Source organism: Oncorhynchus masou, unplaced genomic scaffold (assembly GCF_036934945.1).
Source record: "Oncorhynchus masou masou isolate Uvic2021 unplaced genomic scaffold, UVic_Omas_1.1 unplaced_scaffold_624, whole genome shotgun sequence".
Lineage (NCBI taxonomy): Eukaryota > Metazoa > Chordata > Actinopteri > Salmoniformes > Salmonidae > Oncorhynchus > Oncorhynchus masou.
In genome coordinates, this window is record NW_027012671.1 from 317,390 (window position 1) to 334,728 (window position 17,339).

General features: G+C 47.1%; 1 protein-coding gene across 1 annotated transcript in view; it reads right to left on the minus strand.

Annotated features, from left to right (window-relative positions):
- The window catches only part of maml3 (mastermind-like transcriptional coactivator 3), a 252,078-nt gene that overhangs the window by 147,320 nt on the left and 87,419 nt on the right, over positions 1–17,339 (minus strand). Inside the window, exon 2 of the mRNA XM_064962813.1 lies at positions 2,077–2,805. Coding sequence (XP_064818885.1) covers positions 2,077–2,805 — 729 coding nt within the window. The remainder of the gene's footprint in view (positions 1–2,076; positions 2,806–17,339) is intronic.

Consider the following 17,339-nt stretch of genomic DNA (forward strand, 5'->3'; position numbering starts at 1 on the left):
TTTTGGTCTCTTTTGAATGCTGGTGGTGCTTTCACTCTAGTGGTAGCATGAGACGGAGTCTACAACCCACACAAGTGGCTCAGGTAGTGCAGCTCATTCAGTATGGCACATCAATGCGAGATGTGGCAAGAAGGTTTGCTGTGTCTGTCAGCGTAGTGTCCAGAGCATGGAGGCGCTACCAGGAAACAGGCCAGTACATCATGAGATGTGGAGGAGGCCGTAGGAGGGCAACAACCCAGCAGCAGGACCGCTACCTCCGCCTTTGTGCAAGGAGGAGCACTGCCAGAGCCCTGCAAAATGACCTCCAGCAGGCCACAAATGTGCATGTGTCTGCTCAAACGGTCAGAAACCGACTCCATGACGGTGGTATGAGGGCCCGACGTCCACAGGTGGGGGTTGTGCTTACAGCCCAGCACCGTGCAGGACGTTTGGCATTTGCCAGAGAATACCAAGATTGGCAAATTTGCCACTGGCGCCCTGTGCTCTTCACAGAAGAAAGCAGGTTCACACTGATCATATGTGACAGACGTGACAGAGTCTGGAGACGCCGTGGAGAACGTTCTGCTGCCTGCAACATCCTCCAGCATGACCGGTTTGGCGGTGGGTCAGTCATGGTGTGGGTGGCATTTCTTTGGGGGGCCGCACAGCCCTCCATGTGCTTGCCAGAGGTGGCCTGACTGCCTTTAGGTACCGAGATGAGATCCTCAGACCCTGTGTGAGACCATATGCTGGTGCAGTTGACCCTGGGTTCCTCCTAATGCAAGACAATGCTAGACCTCATGTGGCTGGTGTGTGTCAGCAGTTCCTGCAAGAGGAAGGCATTGATGCTATGGACTGGCCCGCCCGTTCCCCAGACCTGAATCCAATTGAGCACATCTGGGACATCATGTCTCGCTCCATCCACCAACGCCACGTTGCACCACAGACTGTCCAGGAGTTGGCGGATGCTTTAGTCCAGGAGTCACACTCGTTCTGAGAAATTACAGCTATTCCATGCGACAAATTGCCAAGAAACTGAAGATCTCGTACAACGCTGTGTACTACTCCCTTCACAGAACAGAGCAAACTGGCTCAAACCAGAATAGAAAGAGGAGTGGGAGGCCCCGGTGCACAACTGAGCAAGAGGACAAGTACATTAGAGTGTCTAGTTTGAGAAACAGACCCCTCACAAGTTCTCAACTGGCAGCTTCATTAAATAGTATCCGCAGACCACCAGTCTCAAAGTCAACAGTGAAGAGGCGACTCCGGGATGCTGGCCTTGTAGACAGAGTGTCTGTTTTCTTTTGCCAAACTTAATATTTTCTTTTCACCGTCCAGTCTGAGACGTGGCTTTTTCTTTGCAACTCTGCCTAGAAGGCCAACATCCCGGAGTCGCCTCTTCATTGTGAAACTGGTGTTTTACTACTTAAAGAAGCTGAGAGAGAGAGAGAGAGAGAGAGAGAGAGAGAGAGAGAGAGAGAGAGAGAGAGAGAGAGAGAGAGAGAGAGAAAAGAGAGAGAGAGAGAGAGAGAGAGAGAGAGAGAGAGAGAGAAAAGGTGAGAGAGAGAGAGAGAGAGAGAGAGAGAGAGAGAGAAAAGGAGAGAGAGAGAGAGAGAGAGAGAAAAGGTGAGAGAGAAAGGGTGAGAGAGAAAGGTGAGAGAGAGAAAGGTGAGAGAGAGAGGTGAGAGAGAGTGAGAAAAGGTGAGAGAGAGAAAGGTGAGAGAGAGAAAGGTGAGAGAGAGAGTGAGAAAAGGTGAGAGAGAGAAAGGTGAGAGAGAGAAAGAGGAGAGAGGAGAGAGAGGAGAAAGAGAGAGAAAGGGTGAGAGAGAGAAAGAGAAAGAGAGGAGAAAGAGAGAGAAAAAAGATGAGAGAGAGAAAGGTGAGAGAGGGAGAGAGAGAGAGAGAGAGAGAGAGAGAGAGGTGAGAGAGAGAAAGGTGAGAGAGCGAGCGAGAGAGAGGAGAAAGAGAGAGAGAAAATGGAGACAGAGAGAGAAAAGGTGAGAGAGAGAAAAGGTGAGAGAGAGAGAAAGGGTGAGAGAGAGTAACGCAATAAAGAACAATGGGTTTGCTGTGAACATAAACCAAATCAAAAGGTACCTGTGGGGAACCCATGGGGACTTGTGCCGCCCCCTGCGCTTGGTTCGTCTGTTGATGAGCCACAGTGGCCATGGGAGGCGGGTCCTGTGGTACCGGGGTCTGATTGGCCGGCCTGGTAAACTCTGCTTCCTTCTTCTCCTCAAAGTCTTCATTGAAGAGGTCCTGCATGTCGTCTTCCGGCACCGTATTGGCCAGCTCGTCAATCAGCTCCTGCCACTCCTGGTCATTCAGGTTGATGTCCGAAAACAGCTTGTTCTGATTGGACAAGGACGTGTCCGACGACTCAATCCCTCCCCCGTCGTCGAGCGGCTCCTGTTTCAGGTCTTTGAGGAGTCCGAAGCCGTCCTCCAGGTCCAAGGAACCGTTGAGCTTGACGTCAGCCGGGCGACCTGAGCCCAAGCCGCTGCCCGGGTGGTTGCCATGGCTACCATTGCTGCCGGGTCCGGAGTTACAGTTGTTGACATTCACGTTGTTGTTGTTGTTGTTGACGCTGGGGTTGTTGGGGTTCCCGGTGACTCCCAGTAAGGGCTTGATGTCCATCTGGTGGAGCGGGGAAATGGGGGGGGCGTTGTTGGGGAGGCCCGGGAGAGAGTCCAGTCCGCCCAGTCCTGGTCCGTCTTTTCGTAACCTCTTGGTGGTCGGGGAATAGCTCCCGTCGCAGATCCCGTTCTGGTCACCATTGAGGGGCGAGCGTGCGCTGTCCAGTTTCCTCTTCACGGTCTCTTGGAGCTGTGGGACAGGGAAACAGGAAGTGTTAGCGTGTGAAAACGTCCTGGGACAACACCTGTACCTGCACATTTCCCAAGTCAAAGCCTATTTAATACATTTCAATGGCACTCACATCAAGTTCCACAACTTTACATTACATTCAAATGAAGTTCTGACATGTCTCTTATCGTCGAGAGAGATGGAGTATACAAATTGATGGAAAGTGGTGTTGGGGGTTAAACATATGACATTATAAAATCCATGTACACAAACAACAAGTGTGCGGTTAAAATTAGCAAAAAACAAACACATTTCTTCACACAGGGTCGTGGGGTGAGACAGGGATGCAGCTTAAGCCCCACCATCTTCAACATAAATATCAACTAATTGGCGCGGGTACTAGAAAAGTCTGCAGCACCCGGCCTCGCCCTACTAGACTCTGAAGTCAAATGTCCACTGTTTGCTGATGATCTGGTGCTTCTGTCACCAACCAAGGAGGGCCTACAGCAGCACATAAATATTCTGCACAGATTATGTCAGACCTGGACCCTGACAGTTAATCTCAGTTAGACCAAAATAATGGTGTTCCAAAAAAAGGTCCAGTTGCCAGGACCACAAATACAAATTCCATCTAGACACTGTTGCCCTACAGCACACAAACAACTATACATACCTTGGCCTAAACATCAGCGCCACAGGTAACTTCCACAAAGCTGTGAACGATCTGAGAGACAAGGCAAGAAGGGCATTCTATGCCATCAAAAGGAACATACATTTCAACATACCAATTAGGATTTGGCTAAAAATACTTGAATCAGTCATAGAGCCCATTGCCCTTTATGGTTGTGAGGTCTGGGGTCCGCTCACCAACCAAGACTTCACAAAATGGGAAAACATCAAATTGAGACTCTGCACGCAGAATTCTGCAAAAATATCCTCAGTGTACAACGTAGAACACCAAATAATGCATGCAGAGCAGAATTAGGCCGATACCAACTAATTATCAAAATCCAGAAAAGAGCCGTTAAATTCTATAACCACCTAAAAGGAAGCGATTCCAAAACCTTCCATAACAAAGCCATCACCTACAGAGAGATGAACCTGGAGAAGTGTCCCCTAAGCAAGCTGGTCCTGGGGCTCTGTTCACAAACACAAACACACCCTACAGAGCCCCAGGACAGCAGCACAATTAAACCCAACCAAATCATGAGAAAACAAAAAGATAATTACTTGACACACAAAAAACTGAGCAAACTAGAATGCTATTTGGCCCTACACAGAGAGTACACAGCGGCAGATTAACTGACCACTGTGACTGACCCAAACTTAAGGAAAGCTTTGACTATGTACAGACTTAGCGAGCATAGCCTTGCTATTGAGAAAGGCCGCCGTAGGCAGACATGGCTCTCAAGAGAAGACAGGCTATGTGCTCACTGCTCACAATATGAGGTGGAAACTGAGCTGCACTTCCTAACCTCCTGTCCAATGTATGACCATATTAGAGAGACATATTTCCCTCAGATTACACAGATCCACAAAGAATTTAAAAACAAATCCAATTTTGATAAACTCCCATATATCTACTGGGTGAAATACCACAGTGTGACATCACAGCAGCAATATTTGTGACCTGTTGCCACAAGAAAAGGGCAACCAGTGAAGAACAAACACCATTGTAAATACAACCCATATTTCTGCTTATTTATTTTCCCTTGGGTACTTTAACCATTTGTACATTGTTAAAACACTGTATATATATATGACATTTGTAATGTCTTTATTGTTTTGAAACTTCTGTATGTGTGATGTCTACTGTTAATGTGTATTGTTTATTTCACTTTATATATTATATACCTCACTTGCTTTGGCAATGTTAACACATGTTTCCCATGCCAATAAAGCCCCTTGAATTGAATTGAGAGAAGGGCAGAGAGAGACAGAGAGAGAGAGACAGAGACAGAGACAGAGAGAGAGAGAGAGAGAGAGAGAGCGAGAGACCGAGAGCGTAAAGCTAAACCTCTATTAGCAATCACAGCAGGCTCATTTAGTGGCGTTTTCTGAGAAAAAGGGAGAGATCAGAGGAGCTTTAGTGTTTAGAGTTTCCCCTTTCATTATCATAATCAACTGGCAGGCAGAAGGAGAGACAGAGAGAGAGAGAGAAGAAGAGAGAGAGACAGAGAGAGAGAGAGAGAGAGAGAGAGAGAGAGAGAGGGATGGAGAGAGAGAGGGATGGAGAGAGAGAGAGAGAGAAGGAGAGAGAGAGATAGATAGGGATGGAGAGAGAGGGATGGAGAGAGACAGAGAGAAGGAGAGAGAGAGATAGATAGGGATGGAGAGAGAGAGGGATGGAGAGAGACAGAAGGAGAGAGAGAGAGAGAGAGAGAGAGAGAGAGAGAGAGAGAGAGGAGAGAGACAGAGAGAGATAGAGAGAGAGAGAGGTGGGGAGAGAGAGAGAGAGAGGTGGGGAGAGAGAGACAGAGAGAGAGGTGGGGAGAGAGAGAGAGAGAGAGAGAGAGAGAGAGACAGAGGAGACCTCTTGACAGAGAGATGTGGAGGGACAACAACACCTCTAGACACAGAGAGAGATGTGGAGGGAACACAACACCTCTAGACACAGAGAGAGGTGGAGGGACAACAACACCTCTAGACACAGAGATGTGGAGGGACAACAACACCTCTAGACACAGAGAGATGTGGTGGGACAACAACACCTCTAGACACAGAGAGAGATGTGGAGGGACAACAACACCTCTAGACACAGAGAGATGTGGAGGGACAACAACACCTCTAGACACAGAGAGAGATGTGGAGGGACAACACCTCTAGACACAGAGAGAGGTGGAGGGACAACAACACCTCTAGACACAGAGATGTGGAGGGACAACAACACCTCTAGACACAGAGAGATGTGGTGGGACAACAACACCTCTAGACACAGAGAGATGTGGAGGGACAACAACACCTCTAGACACAGAGAGATGTGGAGGGACAACAACACCTCTAGACACAGAGAGATGGGACAACAACACCTCTAGACACAGAGATGTGGAGGGACAACAACACCTCTAGACACAGAGAGATGGAGGGACAACAACACCTCTAGACACAGAGAGATGTGGAGGGACAACAACACCTCTAGACACAGAGAGATGTGGAGGGACAACAACACCTCTAGACACAGAGAGATGTGGAGGGACAACAACACCTCTAGACACAGAGAGATGTGGAGGGACAACAACACCTCTAGACACAGAGAGATGGGACAACAACACCTCTAGACAGAGAGATGTGGAGGGACAACAACACCTCTAGACACAGAGAGATGTGGAGGGACAACAACACCTCTGGACACAGAGAGATGGGACAACAACACCTCTAGACAGAGAGATGTGGAGGGACAACAACACCTCTAGACACAGAGAGATGTGGAGGGACAACAACACCTCTGGACACAGAGAGATGTGGAGGGACAACAACACCTCTAGACACAGAGAGATGTGGAGGGACAACAACACCTCTAGACACAGAGAGATGTGGAGGGACAACAACACCTCTAGACACAGATGAGGAGAGAGAAGGAGAGGATATGGATATGAAGGAGAGAGCGGAGAAGAGATCGGAGGAGAGAGGATATGAAGGAGAGAGCGGAGGAGAGAGAGAAGAGAGGATATGAAGGAGAGAGCGGAGGAGAGAGAGAAGAGAGGATATGAAGGAGAGAGCGGAGGAGAGAGAGAAGAGAGGATATGAAGGAGAGAGCGGAGGAGAGAGAGAAGAGAGGATATGAAGGAGAGAGCGGAGAAGAGAGAGAAGAGAGGATATGAAGGAGAGAGCGGAGGAGAGAGGATATGAAGAGAGAAAGGAGGAGAGAGCAGAGGAGAGAGGATATGAAGAGAGAGAGAGAGAGGATATGAAGAGAGAGAAGAGAGAGGATATGAAGAGAGAAATGAGGAGAGCGCAGAGGAGAGAGAGGAGAGAGGATATGAAGGAGAGAGCGGAGGAGAGAGAGAGGAGAGGATATGAAGGAGAGAGCGGAGGAGAGAGAGAGGAGAGGATATGAAGAGAGGAGAGAAGGAAGGAGGAGGAGAGAGGATATGAACAGAGAGAGACAAGGAGGAGAGAGGATATGAAGAGAGAGGAGGAGAGAGGATATGAAGAGAGAGGAGGAGAGAGAGGAGGAGAGAGGGGAGGAGAGAGGATATGAAGAGAGAGAGACAAGGAGGAGAGAGGATGAATGAAGAGAGAGGAGGAGAGAGGATATGAAGACAGAGAAGGAGAGGGAAGGGAGAGGAGGAGAGAGAGAGGAGGAGAGAGGATATGAGAGAGAGGAGAGAGAGGATGAGAGAGGATATGAAGGAGAGAGAGAGAGAGGAGGAGAGAGAGGAGGAGAGCGCGGAGGAGAGAGGATATGAAGAGAGAGAGAAGGAAGAGAGAGGATATGAAGAGAGAGGGAGAGGATGAGAGAGGATATGAGGAGAGAGAGAGAGCGGAGGAGCGGAGAGAGAGGATATGAAGAGAGAGGAGAGAGAGGATGAGAGAGGATATGAAGGAGAGAGAGGAGGAGAGAGGAGGAGAGAGAGCGGAGGAGAGAGGATATGAAGAGAGAGAGAGAGGAGGAGAGGATTGGAAGAGAGAGGGGAGAGCATAGGAGAGAGGATATGAAGAGAGAGAAGGAGAGAGAGGAGAGAGAGGAGGTGAGAGGACATGAGAGAGAAGAGAGAGAGGAGGAGAGAGGATATGAAGGGAGAGGAGAGAGAGGAGGAGGAGAGGAGGAGAGAGCGGAGGAGAGAGGCGGAGGAGAGAGAGACAAGGAGGAGAGAGGATATGAAGAGAGAGAAGGACAGAGAAGAGAGGAGGAGAGGGAGGAGAGGAGGAGGAGAGAGGAGGAGAGAGAGGAGAGAGAGAGGAGGAGAGAGGATATGAAGGAGAGAGAGGAGAGAGGATATGAAGAGAGAGAGGGAGAGCAGAGGAGAGAGGATGAGAGGAGAGAGAGAGGAGAGAGGAGGGAGAGGACATGAGGAGAGAGAGAGAGAGGAGAGAGAGAAGGAGAGAGAGGAGAGAGGATATGAAGAGAGAGGGAGGAGAGAGAGAGGAGAGAGGATATGAAGAGAGGGGAGGAGCAAGAGAAGGAGAGAGGATATGAAGAGGGGGAGGAGAAGAGAGAAGAGAGAAGGAAGAGAGAGGGGAGGAGAGAGGATATGAAGAGAGAGGGGGAGAGAGAGAAGGAGGAGAGAGGATGAAGAGAGGGGATGAGGAGAGAGGATGAGAGAGAGGAGGAGAGAGAGAAGGAGAGAGGATATGAAGAGAGAGGGGAGGAGAGAGAGAAGGAGAGAAGATATGAAGAGAGAGGGGAGGAGAGAGGCTGACAGTTGACAGTTTCATTGTTCACAGTCACTTATTACAGATACACCTTCCTCTGGCATCATATGTCTCAGTCATTAAGTCCAGGATGAGAAGAGGAACACACACACACACACACACACACACACACACTAAAGAGCAAGGGGACAGTGCACTGTAATGAAGACCAAGGAACAATCTTTATATCCCACCCACCCACCCACCCACCCACTCACTCACTCACCACCCACTACTCACCTCACTCACCAACCCACCTCACTCACCCACTCACTCACTCACTCACTCTCACCCACTCACCCACTCACCCACTCACTCACCCACCCACTCACTCACTCACTCACTCACCCACCACCCACCCACACCAGAAAGACATAAAGTCCAATGTCTTTGTCTTCTCATAGGAACCACATTTACCTAAATCATTCCTGATCCTTCCCATTAGATTCCAGCTCAGTGATTTCTCCATTTGTCTCTGTCTACACACAGCTACTACACTGTGTGTGTGTGTGTGTGTGTGTGTGTGTGTGTGTGTGTGTGTGTGTGTGTGTGTGTGTGTGTGTGTGTGTGTGTGTGTGTGTGTGTGTGTGTGTGTGTGTGTGTATTTATTCTTGGCCAACGTCTCCTTGTTATTCAGCTGGAACACCAGACGAAATATTCAGATTGTGTTTGACCCTGAGCTAGAAACACACAGTGCAACAACAACACACAATCTGTAGGAGGAGCTTTGAGGTAAGAGGTGTGTGTGTGTGTGTGTAGAGGGAGAGTGTGTGTAGAGGGAGAGGGAGGTAAGGGTGTGAAGGGAGTGTTTAGAGGGAGCATTGAAAAGGTCTGTGTGGGAGAGTGTGGAGAGTGGAGCAGAGGTATGAGGTGTGTGGGAGAGTGTGTGTAGAGGGAGCATTGAGGTAAGAGGTCTGTGTGTGTAGCAGGGAGAGGTGTGTGTGTGTTAGAGGGAGCAGGGAGAGTGTGTGTAGAGGGAGTATTGAGGTGGTCTGTGTGGGAGAGGTGTGTAGAGGGAGGAAGTGAGGGAGCATTGAGGTCTGTGTGGGAGAGTGTGTGTGAGGGAGCATTGAGGTATGAGGTCTGTGTGGGAGAGTGTGTATAGAGGGAGCATTGAGGAGCATTGAGGTAAGAGGTCTGTGTGGGAGAGTGTGTGTGAGGAGGGAGAGTGGTGTAGAGGGAGCATTGAGGTGTGTGAGGGAGAGTGTGTGTAGAGGGAGCATTGAGGTCTGTGTGGAGAGAGTGTGTAGAAGGGAGCATTGAGGAGAGTGTGTGTGAGGGAGATTGAGGGAGCATTGAGGTCTGTGTGGGAGAGTGTGTGTCGAGGGAGCATTGAGGTATGAGGTCTGTGTGGGAGAGTGTGTGTAGAGGGAGCATTGAGGTCTGTGTGGGAGAGTGTGTGTAGAGGGAGCATTGAGGTATGAGGTCTGTGTGGGAGAGTGTGTGTAGAGGGAGCATTGAGGTATGAGGTCTGTGCAGGGAGAGTGTGTGAAGAGGGAGCATTGAGGTAAGAGGGTGTGTGCAGGAGAGTGTGTGTAGAGGGAGCATTGAGGTAAGAGGTGTGTGTGTAGAGGGATTATTGCAGTATGAGGGTGTGTGTAGGGGAGTGTGTGCAGAGGGAGCATTGAGGTAAGAGGTGTGTGTGAGGGAGAGTGTGTGTAGAGGGAGCATTAAGAGGTGTGTGTGGGAGAGGTAAGAGGTGTGTGTGTGGGAGAGTGTGTGTAGAGGGAGCATTGAGGTCTGTGAGAGTGTGTGTAGAGGGAGCATTGAGGTATGAGGTGTGTGTGCAGGAGAGTGTGTGTGAGGGAGCATTGAGGTGTGTGTGTGAATGACTGACAGGAGCATTCAGGTATGAGGTCTGTGTGGGATAAATAGGGAGCAGGTTGTGTGTGTGCAGGGAGAGTGTGTGTAGTGGGTGCATTAAGGTGAGGTGTGTGTGTAGAGGGAGCATTAAGGTAAGAGGTGTGTGTGTAGAGGGTGCAGTGAGGTAAGAGTGTGTGTGTGCAGGGAGAGTGTGTGTAGAGGGAGCATTAAGGTAAGAGGTGTGTGTGAGAGAGGAGCATTAAGGTAAGTGTGTGTAGAGGGAGCATTGAGGTAAGAGGTGTGTGTGCAGGGAGAGTGTGTGTAGAGGGAGCATTAAGGTAAGAGGTGTGTGTGTGTCAGAGGGAGCATTAAGGTAAGAGTGTGTGTGAGAGAGGGAGCATTAAGGTAAGAGCAGTGAGGTAGAGGGAGCATGAGGTGTGAGTGCAGGGACAGGTGTGTGTAGAGGGAGCATTAAGGTGAGTCAGAGGGTGCAGTGAGGCATGAGGTGTGTGTGCAGGGAGAGTGTGTGTAGTCATTGAGGTATGAGGTGTGTGCAGGGAGAGTGTGTGAGTGTGAGGCTGTCTGAATGACTGACAGGCAGCATCATCTCCTTCATGACATGATAAATACAGTCAGGTTGTGTGTGGGTGAGTGTACAATACACTGAGTGTGTGTACACTGAGTGTGTGTGTGTGTGTGTGTGTGTGTGTGTGTGTGTAGTGTGTGTGTGAGTGTGTGGGAGTGTGTGTGTGTGTGAGTGTGTGAAGACACTGAGTTCACAATACAGTGAGTCATGACATGATAACTGACCCCAAACTGTTGATAAATACAGTCAGGTTGTGTGTGTGTGTGTGTACACTGAGTCACAATACACTGAGTCACAATACACTGAGTCACAATGTGTGTGAGTCAGACCCCAAACTGTTGGGACTGAGTCAAACACACTGAGTCACAATACACTGAGTCACAATACACTGAGTCACAATACACCTGAGTCACAATACACTGAGTCACAATACACCTGAGTCACAATACACTGAGTCACAATACACCTAGAGTCACAATACACCTAGTCACAATACACCTAGTCACAATACACCTAGTCACAATACACCTAGTTAGTCACAATACACCTAGTTAGTCACAATACACCTAGTTAGTCACAATACACCTAGTCACAATAAACCTAGTCACAATACCTAGTTCACAATACCCTAGTTAGTCACAATACACCTAGTTAGTCACAATACACCTAGGTCACAATACACAGAGTCACAATACACCTAGTCACAATACACAGAGTCACAATACACAGAGTCACAATACACAGAGTCACAATACACCTAGTCACAATACACCATAGTCACAATACGCAGTCACAATACACCTAGTCACAATACACCTAGTCACAATACACCTAGTCACAATACACAGAGTCACAATACACCTAGTCACAATACACAGAGTCACAATACACAGAGTCACAATACACCTAGTCACAATACACAGAGTCACAATACACCTAGTCACAATACACAGAGTCACAATACACCTAGTCACAATACACCTAGTCACAATACACCTAGTCACAATACACCTAGTTACAATACACCTAGTCACAATACACCTAGTCACAATACACCTAGTCACAATACACCTAGTCACAATACACCTAGTCACAATACACCTAGTCACAATACACCTAGTCACAATACACCTAGTCACAATACACCTAGTCACAATACACCTAGATAGTCACAATACACCTAGTCACAATACACCTAGTCACAATACACCTAGTCACAATACACCTAGTTAGTCACAATACACCTAGTCACAATACACAGAGTCACAATACACCTAGTCACAATACACCTAGTCACAATACACCTAGTCACAATACACCTAGTCACAATACACCTAGTCAAAATACACCTAGTCACAATACACCTAGTCACAATACACCTAGTCACAATACACCTAGTCACAATACACCTAGTCACAATACACCTAGTCACAATACACCTAGTCACAATACACCTAGTCACAATACACCTAGTTAGTCACAATACACCTAGTTAGTCACAATACACCTAGTCACAATACACCTAGTCACAATACACCTACTCACAAGACACCTAGTCACAATACACCTAGTTAGTCACAATACACCTAGTTAGTCACAATACACCTAGTTAGTCACAATACACCTAGTTACAATACACCTAGTCACAATACACCTAGTCACAATACACCTAGTCACAATACACAGAGTCACAATACACCAGAGTCACAATACACAGAGTCACAATACACAGAGTCACAATACACAGAGTCACAATACACCTAGTCACAATACACCTAGTTACAATACAATCACAATACACCTAGTCACAATACACCTAGTCACAATACACAGAGTCACAATACACAGAGTCACAATACACCTAGTCACAATACACCGAGTCACAATACACAGAGTCACAATACACAGAGTCACAATACACCGAGTCACAATACACAGAGTCACAATACACCAGAGTCACAATACACCTAGTCACAATACACCGAGTCACAATACACCAGAGTCACAAGACACCGAGTTAGTCACAATACACCAGAGTCACAATACACCTAGAGTCACAATACACAGAGTCACAATACACCTAGTCACAAGACACCTAGTCACAATACACCTAGTCACAATACACCTAGTTAGTCACAATACACCTAGTTAGTCACAATACACCTAGTCACAATACACCTAGTCACAATACACCTAGTTAGTCACAATACACCTAGAGTCACAATACACCTAGTTAGTCACAATACACCTAGTCACAATACACCTAGTTAGTCACAATACACACAGAGTCACAATACACCTAGTCACAATACACAGAGTCACAATACACCTAGTTAGTCACAATACACCTAGTCACAATACACAGAGTCACAATACACCTAGTCACAATACGCACACCTAGAGTACAATACGCAGAGTCACAATACACAGAGTCACAATACACCTAGTCACAATACACAGAGTCACAATACAGAGTCACAATACACAGAGTCACAATACACAGAGTCACAATACACAGAGTCACAAGACACAGTCACAATACACCTAGTCACAAGACACCTAGTTAGTCACAATACACAGAGTCACAATACACAGAGTCACAATACACAGAGTCACAATACACCGAGTCAATACACAGAGTCACCAAGAGTCACAATACACCGAGTCACAATACACCGAGTCACAATACACAGAGTCACAATACACCTAGTCACAATACACCTAGTCACAATACACCGAGTCACAATACACCTAGTCACAATACACCTAGTCACAATACACCTAGTCACAATACCCCTAGTTAGTCACAATACACCTAGTTAGTCACAATACACCTAGTTAGTCACAATACACCTAGTCACAATACACAGAGTCACAATACACCTAGTCACAATACACCTAGTCACAATACACCTAGTCACAATACACCTAGTCACAATACACCTAGTGTACAAAACATTAAGAACACCAGAGTCACAATACACCTAGTCACAATACTCCAGTTGAGTCACAATACTTCAGAGTCACAATACACCTAGTCACAATAAACTGGAGTCACAATGGGTAGTCACAATACTTGACCTAGTTAGACACAATACCCCAGTTAGTCACAATACACCTAGTTAGTCACAATACACCTAGTACCACAATACAAGAGTCACAATACACCTAGTCACAATACACCTAGTCACAGGTACACCTAGTCACAATACACCTAGTCACAATACACCTAGTCACAATACACCTAGTCACAATACACTTCAGTCACAATAACCAGTCACAATACACCTAGTCACAATACACCTAGTCACAATACACCTAGTCATCTTTACACCAGTTAGTCACAATACACCAGAGTCACTTTACACCTAGTCACAATACACCTAGTCACAATGAACCTAGTCACAATACTTCAGTCACAATACCAGAGTCACAATACAGAGTCACAATACACCAGTTAGTCACAATACACTTCAGTCACAATACACCTAGTCACAATAAACCTTCATCTTTAACCAGTCACAATACCCCTAGTTATCACAATAACCAGTTAGTCACAATACACCTAGTTAGTCACAATACACCTTTACAATACACAGAGTCACAATACACCTTCATCTTTAACCAGAGTCACTCCCCTACACTTAGTCACAATACACCTAGTCATCAATAACCCTAGTCACAATACCCAGAGTCATCTTTAACCAGAGTCACAATATCTTTAACCAGAGTCACAATACACCTAGTCACAATACACCAGTTAGTCACAATACACCTAGTCACAATAACCTAGTCACTCACCTAGTCACTTTAACCTAGTCTCATCCCCCTTCTTCTTTAACCTAGTTAGTCACAATACACCTTTAGTTTACACCAGGTTACCTACCCAGAGTCACTTTAACCAGGTCACAATACACCTTCACAATAACCAGTCACAATCCCCTTCATCTTTAACCTAGTCTCCTCCCCTTCATCTTTAACCAGGTCTCCTCACCTTCAGTCTTTACACCTAGTTAGTCACAATACACCTTCATCTTTAACCAGTCTCAATACCCTTCAGTCTTTAACCAGTCTCCTCCTAGTCACAATAAATAGTCTTTAACCTAGTCACAATACCCCTAGTTAGACACAATACCCCTATCTTTAGTCACAATACTCCTCCCCTAGTCACTTTAACCAGAGTCTCCTACCCAGAGTCATCTTTACAAGGTCTCCTCCCCTTCACTTTAACCTAGGTCTCCTCCCCTTAGTCTTTACACCAGTCTCCTCCCCTTCCTCTTTACCAGGTCTCCTCCCCTTCATCTTTAACCAGGTCTCCTCCCCTTCATCTTTAACCAGTCTACTCCCCTAGTCATCTTTAACAGGTCTCCTCCCCTTCAGTCTTTAACCAGAGTCTCCTCCCCTTCATCTTTAACCAGAGTCTCCTACACCTTCATCTTTAACAGAGTCTCCTCCCCTTCATCTTTAACGAGTCTCCTACCCTTCATACAATACACAGAGTCACTCCCCTTCATCTTTAACCCATCTCCTCCCCTTCACTTTAACAGAGTCACAATACACCTAGTCACAATACTCCTCCCCTTCACTTTAACCAGTCTCCTCACCTAGTCATCTTTAACCTAGTCTACAATACACCCTTAGTCACAAACCAGGTCTCCTCCCCTTCATCTTTAACCAGGTCTCCTCACCTTCATCTTTAACCAGGTCTCCTCCCTTCATCTTTAACCAGTCTCCTACACCTTCATCTTTAACCAGGTCTCCTACCCCTTCATCAAAAACCAGTCTACACCTTCATCTTTAACCAGGTCTCCTACACCTTCATCTTTACACCTAGTTAGTCCTCCCCTTCATCTTTAACCAGTCTACTCCCCTTCATCTTTAACCGAGTCTCCTCCCCTTCATCTTTAACCAGTCTCCTCCCTTCATCTTTAACCAGGTCTCCTCCCCTTCATCTTTAACCTAGGTCTCATGTAGCTAACAAGGTGCATGTGTCTCCCCCTTCATTTTCCAGGTCTCCTCCCCTTCATCTTTAACACTGAGTCTACCTCCCCTTCACCTTTAACCATTGTCTCCTCCCCTTCATCTTTAACCAAATTCTTCCCACTAGTGTCCCTGGATTCTTTTTGATGGACCATTCTTGATACACTTCAGGAAACTTTAACCAGTCTCCTCCCCTTGCAGTTCTTTAACCAGGTCTCCTCCCCTTCATCTTTAACCTCTTCCCCTTCATCTTTAAAGGTCTCCTACCCCTTCCTCTTTAACCAGGTCTCCTCCCCTTCATCTTTAACCAGGTCTCCTCCCCTTCATCTTTAACCAGGTCTCCTCCCCTTCATCTTTAACCAGGTCTCCTCCCCTTCATCTTTAACCAGGTCTCCTCCCCTTCATCTTTAACCAGGTCTCCTCCCCTTCATCTTTAACCAGGTCTCCTCCCCTTCATCTTTAACCAGGTCTCCTCCCCTTCATCTTTAACCAGGTCTCCTCCCCTTCATCTTTAACCAGGTCTCCTCCCCTGTCATGGAAAGACAGGTGTTCCTAATGTGTTGTACACTCAGTGATATGTATGAGTGTATTGCCTTCAAAAGGTCCACCCATAAAACAGCACCAATCACCAGGGTGTCTGAGGCATGACACACACTTCCGTGCACATTCTCTACAACGAAACGGAAATGTTGAAATGCCAAGGAACTGTGAAGAAACAAGAGAGTGAGAACAGGAAACAGCAAGAGACGCATCTAGTTTATCTCCTTCTGCCAGTCAGAGAGAGAGAGAGAGCAGGGGAGAGAGAGCAAGCGAGAGAGAGAGAGAGAGAGAGGGGAGAGAGAGAGGGAGAGATAAATTAATTTTTATTGTTTATTTCACTTTGTATATTATCTACCTCACCTGCTTTGGCAATGTTAACACGTTTCCCATGCCAATAAAGCCCTTGATTTGAATTGAATTGAATTGAGAGAGAGAGAGAGAGAGAGAGAGAGAGAGAGAGAGAGAGAGAGAGAGAGAGAGAGAGAGAGAGAGACAGAGACAGAGACAGAGAGAGAGAGAGGAGCACCACATGACAGCGGGAGAGTGGAGGACAGGAGAAGATGAGGGGAGGAGAGAGAAAGATAAGACAGAGAGAGGAGCACCACCAAGGTGCTGTTGTTATAGCAACCTCCTGCTCTGGTGCTTTGTGCAGTGCGCCTCTCCTCCCTCCCCTCCTCTCCTCCCTCCTCCTCCTCCCTACTCTCCTCCTCCTCCTCCCTCCTCTCCTCCCTCCTCCCCTCCTCCCCTCCTCCTCCTCCTCCTCCTCCCCTCCCCCCTCCCTCCTCCTCCTCCCACTCTCCTCCTCCCCTACTCTCCTCCTCCCTACCCTCCTCTCCCTACTCTCCTCTCCTCCTCCCTACTCTCCTCCTCCTCCCTACTCTCCTCCTCTCTACTCTCCTCCTCCTCATCTTCCTCCTCCTCCCTCTCTCTGTGCTGACTACAGTAGACAGTTATGTTAATAAATGGGCAGCCAGGGTCCAACTAATGAATGAGTTACAGGAATATAGAGTATGAAACTGTGTATATTAATGAATTAGTTACAGGAATATAGAGTATGAAACTGTGTGTATATGAATGAATTAGTTACAGGAATATAGAGTATGAAACTGTCTGTATATGAATGAATTAGTTACAGGAATAACCTAAACATCCAGTCACATCCAGTCACATCCAGTCACAACATCCGTTCATCCATTTAACGATCACATCCTGTACCTTCACATCAGTGTGTCACCTCCAGTCACCTGGCTCATCACCTCCTGTCAAACCAGTTAATTAAATCAAATGTGTC